General features: G+C 37.6%; 1 protein-coding gene across 11 annotated transcripts in view; it reads right to left on the bottom strand.

The window, feature by feature from the left end:
* The window catches only part of AKAP7 (A-kinase anchoring protein 7), a 127,359-nt gene that overhangs the window by 67,611 nt on the left and 38,574 nt on the right, over nt 1-21,174 (bottom strand). For all 11 annotated transcript variants that reach the window (XR_012034763.1, XR_012034769.1, XM_072834000.1 and 8 more), the window contains exon 6: nt 8,872-8,984. Coding sequence is in view for 9 of the 11 variants with exons in the window: in XM_072834000.1 (XP_072690101.1) it covers nt 8,872-8,984 (113 nt within the window). In the remaining 2 variants the exon portion in view is untranslated. The remainder of the gene's footprint in view (nt 1-8,871; nt 8,985-21,174) is intronic.

The raw sequence follows: 21,174 nt of genomic DNA, 5'->3' as shown, positions 1-21,174 counted from the left end.
ACTAGAGTCGCCAATAGAGAGAGAACTGAGCAACTTAGTAATTAAAACTGGTATTATTCTGTTTTTAAAGTGCCTCTCCTGGAGAGAATAAGGTTCTACTGAGTGGCCGAAAGTCATCAGCTTGTATTTAGGAACAGAGGTGTAATTCCAACGTTAACTCGTACAGTTTTGGATTGCAACCTTTGTTTTCCCTAATCGAAGTGGGGCTCTCAAGAAAAAATATAGCTTTCTCTTCTTTTCTTATGGGATTCACTAAAATTAGCAAGAGGTAGATGACCACTCTCCAGTGGTGGAGAGAATCTTATTACCATCCGAATAATAAATACTAATTGGTTTGCCTTTATGTGACTAATCAAGTGCATAAAAAAAATCAGCTACTGTGACTAAACAAACTAAATAATTCTGTATCAACGCCATTTTGGAACAAACGTTAAGTTTTCTGGATCATGTGTTCTACTTTGCCTTTAACCATTCTACAGGTTTCAATTTTAAAGACGTATAAAGTATTAAATGGTTTCAAATGAACATTCAATTTACCTGTATAGGTGTCGTTTTCCATTGTTAAATAATTGCAAACTTAGTGGGTTTTTTCAACATAAGTGAAAGAGACAATACAACAGCATGAAGTTGAAAAATGTATTAGAAATATAAATGAAGTCACTTGCTATAAATAGTGCTCTTTGACATGCAGTAGATGACACAGTTGACTAATGGCACCCAGAATACTCAGAAGAAATTATTATTCCATATCACAGCAGATTTCGCTGAATTTTTAGTTTTAAAAAACCATTAAAATGGAGAGATGTGTTGCTGTGTTTTGTTTATTTGCTGACTTTTAATTGAGAAAAAATCCAATTTCACTCTAGCCTTAGATCTAAGTGCACCGGGTCATATGAAGAAATTCAAAAACAACTTCCATGTCACGAGTAATTTAGACATTTGGCATTGGGAGAGTCAGTAATAGGCTACCGAGGCAGTCCGCTCTATCTCGCACCAAGGATGTTTTGAGACAAGCTTTTGTCTGGAAGGAGAGAGGTCTGCTGGTCCCTCAGTGCCCTCCCGCAGGGAGGGGAGTGGCAGGGCCCTGGCAGGCTCTTCTGCTAAGGCCTCCTCGTCTGCTGCAGGGCTGGGCTGTGTGGATGAGGCCTGGCCTGCTCTGCCTCTCCAGCCATGGGCTCCTTCTCTGCCTCTGGAGGGATTCCCTCCCCTTTGGACTTGGCACTTCCTGAGATTCACCTCCTCTGGGCCCCCTCTCTTGCTTTCTGTACCTTCTTAGGGCAGAATCCTCACCCTCCGGGAGTGAAAATGTGCTGATCCTTTCTGAATCTGTCACCAATAGCCTGTTCCCTGCTCTACAGTCTTCCCCATCCTGAAGCAGCTTCTCATCAAAGTCCTGCTGGTGCCAGTTGCTTCTGGCCATACTTGCACGTCATTTGCTTTTTACAGATTTCTCGATCTCCTACTTTCATGTAATATGCAGCTTGTGATGTTTTCCCCATTGTCTTTATTGCTCCGTGTGGTTTCCAGGAGGAGAAAGGAAAAGTCCAAATCTATATTACCACCATCTTTCTATACTTAAAGACCCCTCTCCTTTCTGCATACAAGAAAACTTATCTGAAGTTTAAAAAAACAAACATCTATGTGAAGCCAAATTTGCCAATTGGGTCAAAATGCTTACCTTATAGACATTTCAGAATAGCACAGAAGTCAGGAGTCATTAAGACTAAACTCCTTCTTTAACTAGGAGTTAGCAAAGGTCAAGAGAGGTTATAAGATTTGTCCAAAGCTAAACAACAAAGCTAAAACAAGAAAACTCATGCTCCTTCAAATTTATTATAGAAACTCCTTGAAAAGTATAGTCTTCTGCTCCTAAACTAAACTACTACTCCTGAGTGTTGAAATGGCTTATAAAGGCACATTATCACACAGGCCCAGGAGAGTGAGTGGCAGCTAAATTATACCAGGCCACTTATCAAAATTCTGAGGAAATATGCTACTTGCTAGATACAGAAGAGTAAATAATGGCAGCAGGTGAGAAAAGACAGCAGCAGGGGCTCTTGGCAAGGGAAGGATGAAGGAGAAGCTTGGGATTCAGGCAAACTAGCATAGAAATTTTGTGTTAAAATCTTGGTTCTGTAAATTGACTTACCAAACAATTTAGGGACTGGGTTTCCCCCTCAACTGTACTGTCAGAACACAGCCTTCGCCCACACACTCTCCTCTTCCACATCCCGTTGCCATTTCTACCGATCACTGCCTTAACCTCTTCCCTGCTCCCCCTCAGCCTCACCATCCTGGGGTCTGATAACCACCCCTCCACCTGGGCTTTGCGCATGTCAAACCCTGCACTCAAACCAATCTAAGTGGCAGAAGCAGCTAACAATTTCAGGGGATCAGGTCTTTCATTCTAAATTTCTCTAACTCTGTAAAAGGCTGAGACAAGGAAGCGCCAGTTATAAACTAGCTTGGACAGTTTAGTGCTACATTACTAGTTTGAAAGAGCCACAGATCAGCAAAGGTATCTAAAAAGGCCAGAAAATAATTAGTGCTTAAAAACAACTGATTTATCCATGAAAAGATCACATTTATTTCTTAAGGAATCTAGACCTGCATGAAGATACTTGTTTGATTTGAAACTGGTCTTCTTCTGCCACCAAGTGTTAGCACACACTTCTAACCAACCAGTTTCCGCAATGGTTAAACCACAAGGTCACTCGATGAGGAAAAGACTTCCAAAAGAAGGTGGTACAAAAAAAACAAATATGTTCCAAGAAAATTACACAAAGAAATTGAATGTTAGTGACTATTTCAGACATATGGTGATTTAATAAGATTTTTTTGAGGCTCCATTCATTTAATGAAAGAAACTACAACTCTGAAAGCACAGTGATAATTGAACTAGCTTTAGAATACAATGACTAAAAAAAAAATAAAAAATAAAAAATAAAATACAATGACTACTTTTAATATTCTCTTATGCAATATACCCTCCTAGAATTTCATGAAACTAAGACTATGCAAAACACATTGACTAAATGCCTCCTAGTGTTAGAAAAATAAATAATGCCAAGAAAAATCTTAAGTGCCTCAGAATCTGAATTAGAGAACTCAGTTCTGACCTTGGGAACCAGAATACCAGGCTGTAGCAGAGGAAGATCCCTATCAGGAAATGTGAAGAAGAGTTTCTGTATTTTCAAAATTCTTTTTTTTTAAGGTTTTATTTATTTATATGAGAGAGGGAGCATGAGCAGAGAGGAGGGGCAGATGGAAAGGGAGACGCACGCTCTCCACTGAGCAGGGAGCCCGATACAGGGCTCGACCCCAGGACCCGGAGATCATGACCTGAGCCAAAGGCAGACGCTTAGCCAACTGAGCCACCCAGGCACTCCTGTATTTTCAAAATTCTGATCACAGTCTATAACTTTTGGTTATCCCACTGGACTTTTGGTTAATTCTACTAAATGGTATTACCTACAAATACGAGCCTACCAAAGGATGGCATCCCAGAAGCCAAGGGACTTCTGCAGCCAACACTGAATACCACTGGGAAATCTTCACACTAGATCTTTAAGATCAGTCCAGTGGCAAACATTTATCCCCCGCAGCAGACCTCCATCTACATCTTTCACATCAAGGAGATGCTTTACCTTCATGAACAGACCAATTATGGCTCCATAATCTTTTTTTTTTAATCTTTTTTTTTTTTTTTTTTTAAGATGGCATGGATAGCAGTTTTTTAGAACATAAGAAATGACCCGGGATGTGGTTAAAAAAAAAACAAAAACAAAAACAAAAACAAAAAACTAAGGTAATATTACAGAATAACTGGTTACACCTCCTGCAGATAATAATGAATGGATTATCTTATCTCAGAATTTGCCTATAATGCTCCAGAGCATTCCTGTACCCAGAACACTCCTTTTACCAATAATTATCATGTCTACCCTGACAACAGCACCACCACTATCTTAGGAGTATCTATCTACTCACTACAAAAAATATTTCCAGTTGACCTTCTAAGAGGTCAAACTGGAATAGAAAGAGTATATCGACCTTCAAAACAGAGCATCTTAGTGGGAGATGTTGTTAGCTCTTTTCTAGATACTTTCATTATGCACCACACATCCATACTAGAAACTCAAAGAACATTCCTCAAGATAATGGAAAACCTTCAAGTTTTCTGCATCTAGTGACTTCCCTTGACCCTTGATTGTCATGAGACATCTAACTTGCCCATCACCATTTCTATGATCAACCCTGTAAGGCTCCACTCTTCCTCAGAACCTAAGCAAACAAACCCCCAATCAACCAAGAGAGAAATTTTGGGTGTGTCAAGGGGAATTTACTATATTCCAGATGACATTAAGGTCAGCTGTAAATACTGATCTACCAAAACAATTAAGGACTAAAAGAGCAATTGTGGGAATCCACGTTTTACCTCCAAAATACAAGAAAGCACATCAAGCTGTGCTGAGAAAACCCAAGGAAACTATCTTATACAACTTTAATTATGGTTTATATTTTATTTACCCTTTTAATACTATTACACAGCTTGTATAAGTATAGCCTCTTAAATCACTTATGATTTATTGTAATTGACTTGAAAATTCCGGGATCTCTGGGTGGCTCAGCGGTTTAGCGCCTGCCTTTGGCCCAGGGCGTGATCCTGGGGTCCCGGGATTGAGTCCCGCATCAGGCTCCTGGCATGGAGCCTGCTTCTCCCTCCTCCTGTGCTTCTGCCTCTCTCTCTATCATAAATAAATAAATTTAAAAAAAAATTAAAAAAAAAAAAGAAAATTCCTTTACTGTAAAGGAAGTTATTTTTAATTTTTCCTCTATTATAGATGGTGCTTCAGTAAACATCTTTATACATAAAGAATTTATTCTTTAAAATTATTTCTTAGTTATAAAACAAATAAGTCCTGGGGATATAATGCACAACATAGTGATAATAGTTAAAAATACTATATCATAAAAAATATGTACTATACTATATATTTGAAAATTACTAACAGTCTTAAAATTTTCACAATGAGGTGATGGATGTGTTAACTAACTTTATTATGCAATCATTTTGCAATACATTCATATATTAAATTATATTGTATACCTGAAACATATGCAATGTTATATGTCAATTTTATCTCAATTAAAACATTGTTTAGGATAATCCCCAGCAGCATAAACTTCTTAGTTAAAGAATATGAATATTTTAACTTTTTATGGGAATTGCTTAATTCACAACTCAAAGGGCCATACCAAGCCACCATTCATAATCTTTGATGGTCCTTCTACCTCAAGCTTATCCTAACAAACGCTCCTTTAATACAATGTGCTTGAATGTATAAATTGGGGCCATTGTTTTAAAAGGCAATTTATGGTGTTTTTCAAAAGTTAAAATGTACACTATCCTTTGATCTTGACATTCCACTTCAAGAAATTAGTTCTTTGAAACTGGCATGTCTACCTAAAGGAAAATGAACAAGGATCCTCACTGCAGCAATGTTTGTCCTAGCAAAGAAATAATTAATATAATTATTCATCAAGAGAATAAATTATGACAAATCAAAATAATATATATTTATTTCTGCTTTAAAGAAGCTATATGCAGGTATTTGCCCCTATACGTATTTGCAGTGTATAGGAAAAAGTGAGGAGGATATACCAGCCATAACCTACAGAGAGAAAAATTATATTGGGAAGGGGGACAGTAGAGTGGTGGTAAAGGAAAACTTGTATATTTCACTCTATAGGTTTGCATCTATTTGGACTGCTTATAATGAGCAAATATTCACCTAACACTTTCATAATCAAAGTCACTTTTAAAATAAAAGAAGGTACTTGAAATAAGAGGAAATTTTAACACGAGTATTAAGAATCTATTTTCTACTTCCCCCTCTCTCCTTTTACTACCTTATCAATCTAAACAACACTGAATATTAGTAATACATTCCACTACTGAGTGTATCAGCCCACTCCCTTACAAATGAGTGAACCTGAATAAAAACCCAGTAGAGAATTAGTGCTGAGAAAGTAGGACAGTAGGAGAGGTAAAAGGTCAAGGAGACTGAAGAACCATATATTTTCAAATAATCTGTATTACAAACCACAAAGCATAATAAAAATGCACGTTTATGCATGCTACCTTTTCATACTGGCTTTAACTTTTACAGTGGGACAAATGATTTGCAGCATAAATAAAATGTTGGCTATTTATTTAAACCTGCAGGTTTCTGAGTAGACTACAGAGAATCTGGCCCAGAGTCACCTATGGCATGATTGAACATCAAAAGTCACAATCTTAAAAAAAAAAAAAAAAAAAAGTCACAATCTTTAGGTACAGCTCCAGATCTGAAGCTAGAAGGTGGAAATCTGCAGCTTCAGTGCTGACACATGAATCCCACAGTTTAAAATGCACTTTCTTAAGCATTCAGAAACACTGGACATCCCAGTATTACATAGGAACAGAATCATTCCATTATTTAAAAGAAAAAAAATTTCATTTGGTTTTCTGAAAGGCAGTGAGGTCATACTTCATTTTCTAAAGATGACACTTCCGAATCTAAACAAAATGCAATCTGATTTAGATTTTATACACTATTCAGCAGGGCCTGTTTCTATTTTGATCATAACTCTGGGCCCAGCATCCAGTGTCTGGCATGTATTAAGCATGCAGTAAGTATTTATTGAATTAATACAGTTTGGACCAGGGAGGTCCTCATGTGAAGACAGAAATTAACTTGGATGAACTGGACGTGGCCAGTGGGAGAGAAGAATCTGAGCCTGGAAAAGGGAGAAGATGGATTCTACACAGGGCTCTGGGACTGGAAGGATGGGATCTCATTTCAGCTGCTTAACATTTAAGTTTCATAACCCTTCTCTAAAAAATAAGGGGGCAGATTCTGGGAAATTAACTGCCAAGGAATCATTTAAATTTAGTCTGAAATGTTGAAATTGAGATTCTGGAGTAGTTTAAACACTCTTGATAAATGTCCTTGTGTGCCCTCATGTAAAATTTAATACTGCACAGACAAAGAAACACTCTGAAATGTGGGTATTACCTTCAACAGATTTTTCATTCTGTGACTAAGTTTGAAATCACTGGGAGGAGGACAACCCATTTGGAAGCAAAACAAGAAACATAACGAGTAAAAAAGTAAACCGTCAGTCTGCAAGTTTTGTCAGTTGTTAGTCCAAATTTCAAAACGTATTTTTTAAAAGATTTTATTTATTTATTTATTTGAGAGAGAGAGAGAGAGAGAACATGAGCTGGGGAGGAGCAGAAACAGAAGGAGAGAGGGAGAAGCAGACTCCCCAGTGAGTACAGAGCCTCACAGGGGGCTGGATCCCAGGACCCTGAGATCATGACCTGAGCGGAAATCAGACACTTACTAACTGAGCCAGCTAGGTGCCTCCAAAACCTATTATTTATCAAATTATTTTTACCTAATTATTCAGGAATGGTACCTGATTCAGTTATTATTGAATGTAGGGCATAGTTATCAAAAGAAAAAAAATGCAAGATATCTTTTTGAAAAGGTATTCACAATAGTTTGGAAAACTCACGACCATGGGATGGCCAATCATCCAAACACGTGCTTTTAAAAGATCAAAAACACTTCTGTGCCCAGAGACGTTAAGTACAACCTGTGCCAAATGTAGAAAAGAGATCTACTTACTAATAAACACGACCTTCATTTACAGAGCTGCAAGTCAGTCTTAACTGCAGCAAGGGGTCATGGAAAACAGGAACAAATACAAATCTGCATGCCCATCTCCAAAACTCGGGTATATTAGAGCAGATCAGCAGATGGCTACACTTGCATGAGAGGCTCCCTAGGCCGAAATGGGGAAAACAATGAAGGGTGCCCTTAGGATTCCAGGAGAAAAGCTCATGAATCCAGAAGAAAACCAAAAGTTACTCCAACCTCTGAGAGAGGAGAGGGTGGCCTGGGAAGGCAGAAAGTTACCCTGAGATGTGAGAAGCCAAGAGACATGTCCCTCGGTTCGTGTCACTTCCGCCCATCCTCGGGGAGAAGTACTTTCAAGTAACAAGGGGATGGGGGCTCCTCAGTTACCCTCTTGCCCAGTCCCACAGAGCACCTGTTCCAAGCCCTCGGTGAAGACAACTCCTGAAAGCACAAGGTCGTCTTCTGGAAATCTTGAAAGAGCTGCATAAAGGGGGGGGGGTTAAGAAGCTTGTCCCACTGGGGCAGCCCCAGTGGCCCAGTGGCTTAGCGCCTGCCTTTGGCCCAGGGCGTGATCCTGGAGACCCGGGATCGAGTCCCACGTCAGGCTCCCTGCATGGAGCCTGCTTCTCCCTCTTCCTGTATCTCTGCCTCTTTCTCTCTCTGTGTCTGTCATGAATAAATAAATAAATAAACAATCCATAAAAAAATTAAAAAAAAAAAAAAAAAGAAGCTTGTCCCACTGAAGACCCCAGCTCCAGTGGGCAGCATCAGGCTTTGCAGGCCTGAGGAGGACGCATGGAGGACAAGCTGGCTGCAATAACCACAAGCAAAAAAAGCAATAAAACAGGACCCTGGCCCTGCCTAGATGCTCTTCAAGGGATGAAGCCGATGCAGCAGCAGATGAAGCAGCAGGAAATGTTGGTCAGAGCATGCAGCTAAATGTTGGCAGATCACGCAGGGTAAGAGCCACAATGGCCAAGGAGGGCACAGGTGCGGCAGCCTGCATGGAGTCCCGTGAGCCAACTCAGCATCCCTGGGAGTAGGAAACCAGTGGACTTGGAATCCCAGGACCAGCAGGGTGTCAAGACCCACTGCAAGTGCCATTCATGCCCCCCCGGGCACACGTATTATGGCCGGTGTAGCCAGGAACAGAAGGCTTACGGTAAAAATGTTCACTCACCTTCCTCCGGAGCCATGGCGTCCTAGATAATTTCATAAAAGTCAAATGAGGCTTAAAACTCCTGTTTTCTCCTGCCATGAAGCCCTTTTCTTGAAATGTCCTTTTTGCAGCCTCTAAAGAAAATAAAAATACAAAAATGCTACTGTAATACATGGCTATCTTTTATTATAAAAATAGCAATTCAAAAAATAAATTACTTTATAATAAAGATTACTTTATGTGCCTGTATGGGATATTATTTTCTTTTTTTTTTTTTTTTTTTTTGGGATATTATTTTCTAAGAGAGGAAAAAAACTACAGTGTGTGGCAACAAACGTGTTATTAAATCTGCAGAGATTTCGAACTCTAAGCCCACAAAAGCAACAATTTGAAAAGGAAACATTTAATAAAGGAAATAACCATTTGTTACGATGCTGATTTTCACTGAATATCCTAGTGCTGCCCATATTCATAAAAAAGAACTAGTTCATCTGTAATTCATAATACCTAAAACAACTACTTCTGACCAAGATGGCATAACACAATCAGGTTTACCCTCCCTTTTGAAACAATAAAAGGGCAAAGTATATAAAATGATGGTTTGTAAGATAATCTACTTATCAGGCAATGAAGGTCAGTGATCCCTTAGAGATGAGAAACCAACAAAGTGAGCCCTACGACTGCCCCGCTTTCATCGCTGAGAGTCTAAGCCCCTGTGCAAAGAGGAGAAACCCAGGTGGAGCTGAAAGGAGAGGTGAAAGCATCTATAGTTCACAGGAAAGAGTCCTGGAAAAGTGAAATACGCACAGAGAAAAACCCACAGATCTGCAAAGGGTTGTCCTAGAGTTTTCAGCTGAGTATAGACCAGCACATGTATGTTAGCAAACTACCCGAGGATGGAGAAACACATTCAAAAGTGTTAGAGGGAACAGTGCCCGGTGCTCATACAGGGGCAGGAGAATTGTCTGTTCCCATGAGCCAGACTGGAAAAAACCTCGAGATTTGTGGAAAACTGGGTAGAATGAATCAAAAGGTCTTACCTCAGCGGTGGGGAAAAATTAGCTTTGAACTGGTGCTGTTCTAGTCCCATCTAAAAAATCTTAGAAGCAAGATCCAAAAGGAAAAAACTGTTTCCAAGTAACTTGTGTCCCAGAACAAAGCCCAAGAGTATTTATAGGAATACAAAACTATCCAGACCCAACAAGGTATAGACTTCAAAACACCTGGCATCTAATAAAAAAAATGTTCAGGTATGCAAACAAAAAGGAAAATGTAACCCACAATAAAGAGATAAATCAATTCATCAAAGGGACCCAGAACTGACACAAATACTAGAATTAGAAGATGAGAGAATCAAAATAGTGACTATGATGGCATGCTTTATGCTCAAAACGTTAATAGAGACATGCAAGATAAAAAAAAGACCCAAGTCAAATTTACAGAGATGAAAACTGCAATGTCTAGACAAAAATAAACACTGTATGGAATTAACAACAGCTTAGACATTATAGAACAATAAATTAATGAACTTGAAGACAGCAATAGAAGCCACCCAAAATAAAATACAGAGAAAGAAAGAAAGAAAGAAAGAAAGAAAGAAAGAAAGAAAGAAAGAAAGATCGTTAAGTGTGGGGTAACAGCAAGTCATCTTATATACAAGTGAAGTCCCTAAAAGAGAGGTAAGAGGAAGACAGAGAAAAATACTTGAAGAAATAATGCCTGTTGGGGAACGAGAGTTGCCACAACCACGAAGGAAAATAATCTAGGTAATAATCTTTAAAATTTAAACTGCACAAGTATTTGAACCAACAAATTCAATTCTAGGCAAATACACAAAATAAAATTATCAGCACATAAAATTCTATATAGAAGATATTTAGCAATGTTCAAATTCAAACAAAGTAGAAATAACCTCATCAATAAAGAAATGGTTGCTGAATTACCATATGGCATACTAAGCACTATCACAAGAAAAAGCAAATCAGAGCTACACATAATGTCCTGAAAAGATGCCCATGATCTATTAAGCAAAAAAAAGGCAAGTTGCATGGTTAATATAATAATAATAGGATTCCACAGTTTATTTAAAGAAGGTAAATTCTCTGTATTTATGTTCTATTAGCACAAAAATTGGAACAAAATACCTTAGGATGAGGGTTGACATTGAATAGAGATAGATGAGACTAGTAACATTTTCTTTACATACCCGTACATTGTTTGGGAGGTTACAATGAGTGTTTATTACTTCTGAATAAAAAAAGTGGAAAAAATTAAGTAAGCACAACAACTGACTATGCATGAGCCATACAACATTATTACAAGGGCACAAGCATCACACTGGAATGCACGAAAAGAATTTTTGGCTATATATATGAAAAAATCATACTTTTCAAAGATCTTTGGTAAACAACTTCGCATCTGTTCTCTCTACCTCAAAATCAGGCAGGGCTAATTCCTAAGTTAATTTTAAAGATTAAAAAAAAAAAAAAACAGAAACATAAGAAGGTCAATGCTCCAAGTCACATTCCTCGCCAGGAGGAAAGAAGGAACTGGAACCCAGATGCTGTCGTGTCCACTCTGGTCATGTTTGAAGCTGGCTAAAACCTCAGCTTCCAGCGGGCTCAGCGACGGGCAGGGAAGCTGCCCCAGCAAGTGACTGAGGAAGAGGAAGGCAGGGCATGTGTCCCGGTCCACTATGTCCACACACGCTGGATGTAGTGTCCAGTCAGAGCAGCTCCCCGGTTTTACGCATTTGAGCTTCTAGGTAGCCTTTCATTTTCTAAAAGGATTCCAACATTTACCCGAAAAAAGTTTGAAAAATCAAGCCTCAGAAAACACACAGAGACGGTCCCTTTAGTAACAATAATCCTGCCAATAATGTCCATTAAAAAATACTAACGGGTGAGTTATAAGGCAAAAAAAATGTCTTTGAAACTCAAATAAAACCACATCCAATCCAAACGTGTTGAGAAAAATTGTTCCTTTTAGATTCATTTACTTCTTAGCAATGGGAAATATGCTCTAATTTTTCTGACAATTAAAAATCACAAACCTAGTGGGAGACTATCTAATCTTTCCAGAAAACACCAGGAGGATGCCTGGGTGGCAGCCAGTTGAGTGTCTGACTTGGTGTCGGCTCAGGTCCTAATCTCAGGGTCATGGGCTGGAGCCCTGCATGCATGCTCAGCGTGGAGTCACCTTGAGATTTTCCCTCTCCCTCTGCCCCCCCCACTCCTGCTCTATCTAAAATAAATAAATCTTAAAAAAAAAAAAAAAAAAAAACAGTGGGAGGATTAGACCAGGCTGGGAGGCTATAAAGCCAAGGAGATGTCCAAAGTCATCGTGGAGAACGGGTCCGTTGACACCCCACCCCACAGGGCCAGACCTGCTGCCACCTGCCTTACACTGGGGGTAGCCACCACCGAGGACACAACCCATCACCCCAGAATAGACTCTGCACTGTCCTTTTTTGTTCAAGTTGCTGGCTCCTGATTCAAAGCCAAGACCAAAGCAAGATTGCGTTTCCAGCACCAAAGCCAACTGCGGAAGAAGGAATGTGACATGGGAGAGAATGGGGAAGAGTTCAGATGCTGGGCAGCTACAAAGGGAAAGACAACAGTCCGGCGTACACATGTGCTAACATGATAAGAGTGCGTTTATCACAACTACTGTTATAATTAACTCATCAGCGTTGGTTCACATAATGAATCATAAGCAGGTATGTCTTTCCTCAACTAGCCTGTCCGAATAGCTTTGGCCCTCTCTGTTGTGGCATATCCTCAACCGTTTTTTAACAGACCTACAGAGTTAAAATATTAGGCTGAATTATGCAAAACTGTCATTTTTATGGATCAAAAATAGTCAAATACTGGCAATGTCTGATGGCTTGACATATGCCATGGGGGACTAATGGACTAAGTTCCTAGGATCTGACTGAAGGGATCAGGGCATACTTTCTAAGTCTTCAAGTTTTTGAAGGATTATCATATACAAGAGTTACTGATAGTGACTCGGCAACATGTTCATATCAACCCAGAAAACAGAAATGGCATGAAGGTGTGAAAGCAAAAATCTGTTTCTTCTTTTATTTACTGATCACTTCCCAGGTATGCCAGGTACCGTCTGCTTATGACCGCGGACATGGCCCTGCTTTCGCTAAGTCTTAGGGACAGAGCTGGGCCCAATAAAGAGGACTCAACAATGTTCAGAATTATCAAAAACTATAAAAGATACAAGGAAAGAGGTTTTGTTAAGAGAAATTAAAATGGTAGGTATTTGTATCGTTCATTACTACCTAGAGTAGTTTTCACATTTTTTTTCATATAATAATCTCATTATCAATTGATTGTAAAGATACAATATTTTTCTATTTACTGGTTTCACTTACTTTAAATTTTGACCCAGCAGTTCTCATTACTCACTGGGCCTGAAATCTTTGATAATGGAGAGCCATCCATAATACTGCTTTAAATAATACTTGTCACAAAGCACAGATAATTTGTTATTAATGTGGTTTTCCAGTACAGTACATTCTCTAGGGAGAAAGAAATAGGGAAAAAAGAAAGTGTCGCCTTCTTTTGGAAAAGTATTTCTTAGTGTTGTTGTCCCCCGCCCCCCCACCGCATTAGCAATATTATCTATTGCTTAGCCAGACTACAGGGTAATGGTTAGGGAAATATTCTTGAGATTAGAAGAGTTTTTGAAAGAAGAGTTTGTGAAAACCACATGTCATTTTTCATCCACGTTAACTCATGTTCTGGAGGAGAAGCTTATGAATAATTTAAGAGATTGTTCAATTCCTCCTAGTACCACAGACATTCCTCCAAGCACTAAATAGAAAATCACACAGCAAATATATCAGATACCCTTCAAAAGTCAGCGAGGAACACTTCCTAAATAGTATAATTTACCTCATTGCTAAAGATGCAAAACATCTGAAGAACCATTTCTTAAAATGTATTTTAAACACTAAGAGACTTGGCTGTATAAAAGAATACTGAGATGAATAATTTTTTGAGATGAATAATTTAATAAAGAAACAATATTTTGTAATCCTAACAAATACAGCACAGTTTTATCTGTTTGGGCGAGTTTGTTTGTTTTATTCAGCAGACATTTATGGAGTATGCTAAGTACCAGGAAGTTTTTCCTGTTTTTTTAAATTTTAAATATACATATTTTTACATAGGAGATTTTCTTCAAGTGAACTCTTAAGTATGTAGCAACGGGACGCCTGAGTGGCTCAGCGGTTGAGCGGCTGCCTTCGGCCCAGGTCATGACCTCGGGGTCCTGGGATGGAGTCCCACATCTGCCTCCCTGCAGGGAGCCTGCTTCTCCCTCTGCCTGTGTCTCTGCCTCTCTCTCTCTCTGTGTCTCTCATGAATAAATAAATAAAATCTTTAAATAAAAAAGTATGTAGCAACAGTAAATTCATATGTAAAATGTAAAGAAATTGCTAAAAGTTCTCTGAAAATAAACCACAACAGATCAATTTTAATAAAATCTTAATTATATACACTTTTTAAATTATATACACTTTCTTATAAATTTTTTTCCTTTTTTTTTTTTTGCTATTTTTCCCTGTTTCTAACATGGTGAGGGATATTTATATGATACCAAGATATATGAGAATAATCACAAAGGTTAATTTTTTTTATTGAGGTGTATAAATGAGATTATTAATAAAAGTAGCCTAGAATATGAAATATAAATTAGGTAGTCCTAATATATTCTTTTTTTCTAATATATTCTTAAATTTAAATATTCTATTTCAGATACACCAGAAATAATAAGTTGGATTTTAGTTTTAAGAAGACCAATCTGTGATGGGACAATACACCACAGGACAGGAGGTGGTAAGGTCTTCCCATCTGGAAGATACTTCCATATACCCTTGTAAGTTACAGTAAAACTATGTCACATATAATATGAAAAATCTCGATAGAATTTTAGAATCACTTTTTAGCCATCTAAAATTTTAAATAAAAGTGATACAACTGTTTTAACGGTTATTACTATTTAAAGGATTCTTGTTTCCATGCGCTACTTAAACTGTTCCATTTTTAGATGTTTTAGTAAATCACCTGAACTCTATGCTTCAACATAACGGCTGGCATAATGTTGAAATGAACTTCAATTTAAAATTTTTATACTCATCATTTTAAGCAGGTATTTCCAATCGATTACTTGTAAAACTGTCAAATAGAACTTTAAAACATTTCATTCTTAAAAGCAAGTCTTTAAAATTACACCTTGATGCCAGAGGAATCACATTCATTCCACTGCAGTTGAAGAAAGAGACTCTGGGTGAGCATTCTAACACCAGCCTAGTTCTCCTATTATTCAACTTGTGTTCTTGGACAGGTCACTTGCCCTCAACAGTGAAAGTGATGAGGCCATTACGTTTGATCTCACAGGTCCCTCTACTTATCTTAACAATGAGCTAGTCCAAGTGAACAGTCAGGGAATGCTGGTGCATCATCCATCAGGGATTCTATTTTTTTTTTAAGGTGTTCTTTATTTATTAGAGAGAGAGAGAGAGAGAGAGAACAAGCAAGGGGAGGGGCTGCGGGAGAGGGAGAAGCAGGCTCCCCGCTGAGCACAGAGCACCAGGCAGGGCTCGATCCCAAGACCCCAAGATCATGACCTGAGCCGAAGTCAGATGCTTAACTGACTGAGCCGCCCAGGTGCCCCTCCTTCAGGGATTCCAGACACCAGGCCTGGATTTTACTGTCATGCGAAGATTTAGACATGAATATAAACAAGGGAAGAAAGACTACATAAAGTTAAATGTTCTTTCAACTGCACTTTTATGTTTACATCATACATTTTTTCATTTGTTTACATATCAATTTAAAAGATATTTATTGGATCTCTATTACATAACAGGCTCTGGGGACACAAAGAGGAAAGATTCCCTCAAAGAGCTCTCACTCTAATTGAGAAACACTGATTCCTAAACAATCAAATACAATGAAATATTACATTTTCTACCATAGATATCCATCTATAGAATACAGGGGGGATTAGGGGAGAAAATAGTCATTTCTATTTTGAAGAAATCAGAAAAGCCTTTATTTTGGAAGTAATATCTGAAATAAGTTGTTTTTTTGTTTTTGTTTTTTTAGATTTTATTTATTTATTTACTTGAGAGAGAGAGAGTGCAAGCAGGGGGAGGGGCAGAGGGAGAAAGCAGCAGACTCCCTGCTTATCCGGACTCAGGCTCCCTCCCAGGACCCCAGGATCGTGACCTGAGCCAAAGGCAGACATTTAACCAACTGAGCCACCCAGGTGCCCCATGAAATTAGTTTTTTTTTTTTTTTTTATTTTTATTTATTTATTTATTTATTTATTTATGATAGTCACAGAGAGAGAGAGAGGCAGAGACACAGGCAGAGGGAGAAGCAGGCTCCATGCACCGGGAGCCCGATGTGGGATTCGATCCCGGGTCTCCAGGATCGTGCCCTGGGCCAAAGGCAGGCGCTAAACCGCTGCGCCACCCAGGGATCCCTGAAATGAGTTTTATAAAAGATCAATAATACAGTCTGAAAAAGAAATTTAAAAAACAATTCCATTGATAGTAGTACCAAAAATAATAAAATACTTAGTAATTAACAAGGAGGTAAAAGACTGACAACTACAACATATTGCAGAAAGAAATTAAAGACAAAAGTAACTGGGAAATGGACATCTCATGGTCATGGACTGGAAACCTTAATGCTGCTAAGATGGCAGTAACACCCAAAGTGATCTACAGATTTAATGCAATTCCTACCAAAGTTACAGTGACACTTTTTGCAGAAATAGAAAAAAAGTCATCCTAAAATTCACTGGAATCTCCAAGGATCCTAAATAGCCAAAAACTATTAATAAGAACAAAGTTGGAAAGCTTACACTTCTTTGTTTCAAAATTTACTACAAAGCTACAGTAATCAAAATAGCGTGATTATACGTGTCAGAATGGTTAAAATCAAAAACAAAACAAAACAAAAACAACAGGCGTCGGTAAGGATGTTTAGGAAAAGCAACCCTTTTGCACTGTTGGTAGGAATGCAAACACCTGCAGCCACTGTGGAAAACAGTGTGGAGGGTCCTCAAAAGCTAAAAATGGGATTACCCTATGACCCAGCAATTGCACTATTTGATCTTTATCCAAAAACACTTATGCAAAAACACTAATTCAAAAGTATGCATATACCCCTATGATTATTACAGCATTATTTACAATAGCCAAGATATGGAAACAGCCCAAGTGTCCATCGATACAGGTAAATGGGTAAAAAAATATGGTATATACATACAATAGAATATTATTCAACCATAAAAAAGAATAAAATCTTGCCATTTGCAACAAAGTAGATAGAACCAAAGAATATAATGCTAAGCAAAATAAGTCAGAGGAAGACGAATACCATATGATTTCACTCATATGTAGAATTTAAGAAACAAATGAACAAAGAAAAAAGAGACAAACCAAGAAACAGACCCTTAACTATAGACAACAAACTGACGATCCCCAAAGGGGAGGGGTAGAGGGGAGGGGTGAGCTAGGGGATGGGGACTGAGGAGGGCACTTATCATGATGAGCACTGAGTGATGTACAGGACTGCTGAATCACTATATTGTACACCTGAAACTAAAATAATACTATGTTAACTGCACTGAAATTAAAATTTTAAATATAAAAAAAAAAATCCCTCCCCTAAAAAAAGTTTACAGATAGGCTTAAATAATGAATGGACAATATACAGTGAGAGAGGAATAGAGGGCGTGCACGTGCACACACACAGGTGGCTGAGGGGAGGCAGCGGGTGGGGAGAAACCAGCAAGATTTCGAGCTCAGGCCAAGTAGGATGCAGGGCTCCCACCCTGAGATCAGGATCCGAGCAGAGGCAAAACCAAGAGTCAGCATTCAAGCAACTGAGCCACCCAAGTGCCGCCAGAGTAAATCTTAAAAGTTCTCATCACAATAAAAAAATGTGTAACTATGTGAGGTGATGGATGTTAACCAGACATATGGTCCCATCTTTGGGGGAAATGACAGTCAATGTAAGAGAAAGTGCAATGTTCAAATGGACATCCTAAAAACCTTCCACTTTTCCTTGTGTGAGAGAAATACACTTAGAATCTTCTATCATGCTAGCCAAGGGCACTTTCCTCATTAAAAAAAAAAAAAAAGATTTGCAAGAACTATCGTAATTCTAGCAGGCTAAATTTTTAGCAATCTCTCAATCTAATACACATCTTAACAAAATTATATTTTTGCTGAAATAAAGGAATGAGATCACATATTCATTTCTACACAAAAGCTTTGCAGTGCAATGTCATTATTGTAGGATGTGGAGAAATGCCATATAAACGCATAATTTTCAAAATCTTCTTAGCTCTATCAGCTCCTGTGTACTGCTAAGAAAGGAGAAAGTAGGTTCTGTTTTATTCTGGAAAAACAGGATCTCTCAAGGTCAGGCTAGGAAGCTGACAGACACACAGAGCTCTGAGGCCACACACCCTGCGTGGACACTATGGGCAAAGATGGGCCTAGTGTCTTCAGCTCACTGGCATCTACCGGGAATAACACTTGGCAGCAACGTACCTGTATGCATAGTTCAAGTACTGATGGTAAAACACATCTATTCAGACTGTATTAGTCCAAAATACAGAATACATGTCTTCAATTTTACATTAAAAATTCTAAATTATTCTTTATCCTGCAATATTTCAACAATAAGCTAAAATATTAGAGTCTAAAATTCACTTCTTTTTTCATAACAACTATATAATTTAAAAACTTGTTTGAGGGATGGTCATTAAGGAGGGCACATGATGTAATGAGCAGTGGGTATTATATAGACTGAGGAATCGCTGACCTCTACCTTTGAAACTGATAATCATTTTATGTTAATTTAATTTAAATAAAAAAAATTTTTTGGAGTTTGTTTCTTTTAACTTGCAAGTTTTAAAACTCTAAAAACTAGGTAAATCAGACTATTCATGAGTTATAATGTTCAACTACTTTTCAAGGTAATTTTACTTCATAATATGAACTTAAACTTCTTTATTAATACTTTAATAACTAAATTTATTTTCTTTAAAAATTCTGCTCTTCCACTAAGTCAAACTAGCTCTACCTTGACAATTTTGAACAAATAAGATTTTAATATTCTTTTATCGGCATATACATAAACATAGTTTATTACAGTTTTAAGAAATGTAGGGCTCTGGTCAATTCTAAATGTAGAACTATATCATTTGAATAAGTAGTTTATAAAAAGGACACAAAAAAATAAAAATAAAAAATAAAAAATAAATAAAAAGGACACAAAGACAAATATTACATTATTTACTGACACTGAATAAGTAGTTTATAAAAAGTGACACAAACATTACATTATTTACTGACACTGTTGGACTAAAGCAATACTAATCCTGAGGCATTTTTGTCAAAATAAATCCAATAAAGTGAAATATTGACAAAAATTCCCTGTATTGAACACTGTATCTGAACATTATATATGTGGGGTATTAATCCATATATTCACTAAACTTCAATGAAAATTTTCCATATACATATTTAAATATTGATTTCTTATAAAAGTGCATAAAAGTATAATCAAAAGCAACAGTATAAAATACACAAGAGATTAAAAGCAAGCATAACAAGCAGTGATTATATGAGGACAGAATGCTATTCTCCCTCTATTTTCCATTTTTGTAACGTTTTGTTTAAATTTTAGAAAAGTATATATATATTTTTAAGTAACAGTCTCTCACATTGAGAAAAGAATTACAGGGGCAGTGGCCTTTCCTAAAATGACAAACCAACACCCTTGGGCTCATAGTCATACGAAAGCTGGCAAGATCTCACATTCCTCAGCATACAATGGATCTTTCATCAATTCTGGAAACTGCCTTTGTGAGAATATTTGCTAAGAATGGATGGAATTCTCAATGTTGCAAGCACCCATTGAATTATTTAAAAGAACAATGAATGAATGACTAATTAGAAATGTTTCTTGAGATCAGGGATATTTATATTCCAAAAGAAAAAAAAAACCTATACCTAGCATTTTCTCCAGAGCAGTTAGGAAGAACAGATTAAGTTTGTTATCTGTGGGCATTGGATCCCAAATGCTCTGCTCTCAAAACTGTTAGAGTTGCCTTTTTCTTGACCAACTAATAATTTTAAATCCTTCTTGACTCAAAAATATTGTTTGCATGTTTGTTTATATGTACTTTGCTCTACAAAAGAAAACATAACCAACAATAAAATGAAACTTGATCCTCACAATGTCTCCCTTAACCCAAAAAGAGATGCCCTTTTTTTTTAAAATTATGTATTTATTTAAGTAAGCTGTATGCCCAGTGTGGGGTTTGAACTCACGACCCTGAGATCAAGAGTCACGTGCCCTTTAGACTGTGCCAGCCAGGCACCCCAAGAGATGTACTTCTGAATGGGTAACTATAAAACAACATAAAGACAATATGACCCTAAGTAGAAAAAAAAAAAGTATGTCTCAAAAAAAATCATACATAAGGTTAAAACCACTTAAAAATACATATACTTTGGGAGAATATAAGGAAATAATAAACACTGACTTCAGGATGATGAAGGATGGCCATATAATGGATTAATGAAAAGGATAATACAGTTAAATTATTACCAGTGTCCAACTTTTGTTTTGTGGACTTTGTTTTGTGTGTTTTATTTGGTGGTGGATTTCCAGGTGATTATGATACCATTTAAAAATAGATGGATGGATGGCCAATAGATGACAGATAGACAGGTAGATAGATGGATAAAGTTAAATGAGCATGGACCAATGATGAGTCTGTTACAAACCAAAAATCACTAAACCTGAAATGAAAGGACACGAGATGATGTGACATGATATGAAAATAAAAATTCTTTACAGCATGTAGATTAACACTCAAACTACAATCTGTAGATCAACTCAAAAGTCATTCATCCAGATTTTGTAATTTTCTGCTTCTACTTCACTACATACTTTCAATTGTGCTACATGAAGTAACCTGTGATACCTTCTAACATCACCAAAGGACCTCCTGCTCCGAGTAGCACCTAAACAGAAAGTGGGGAAAGTACCACAGAGGAAAATGATGCTGCCTCACTCAGGGACTCGGGGACTCTCTGGAACGGGGTGGACAAGTCCCATAAGTCTCGGAATAGGCAATCAGTGATTCTTATCCATACTGTCAATACTTACTTAATGCCAAATATATGTCAAATGTCATGAAAAGCACTGGAATTCTGCAGACTTACGATCAGGACAGTCCTAGCAGATACTTAAGTCCAGCCCATCACCA

This window comes from Canis lupus, chromosome 1, assembly GCF_048164855.1.
Source record: "Canis lupus baileyi chromosome 1, mCanLup2.hap1, whole genome shotgun sequence".
Taxonomy (NCBI): domain Eukaryota; kingdom Metazoa; phylum Chordata; class Mammalia; order Carnivora; family Canidae; genus Canis; species Canis lupus.
This window is presented reverse-complemented; position numbering and strand designations above follow the sequence as displayed.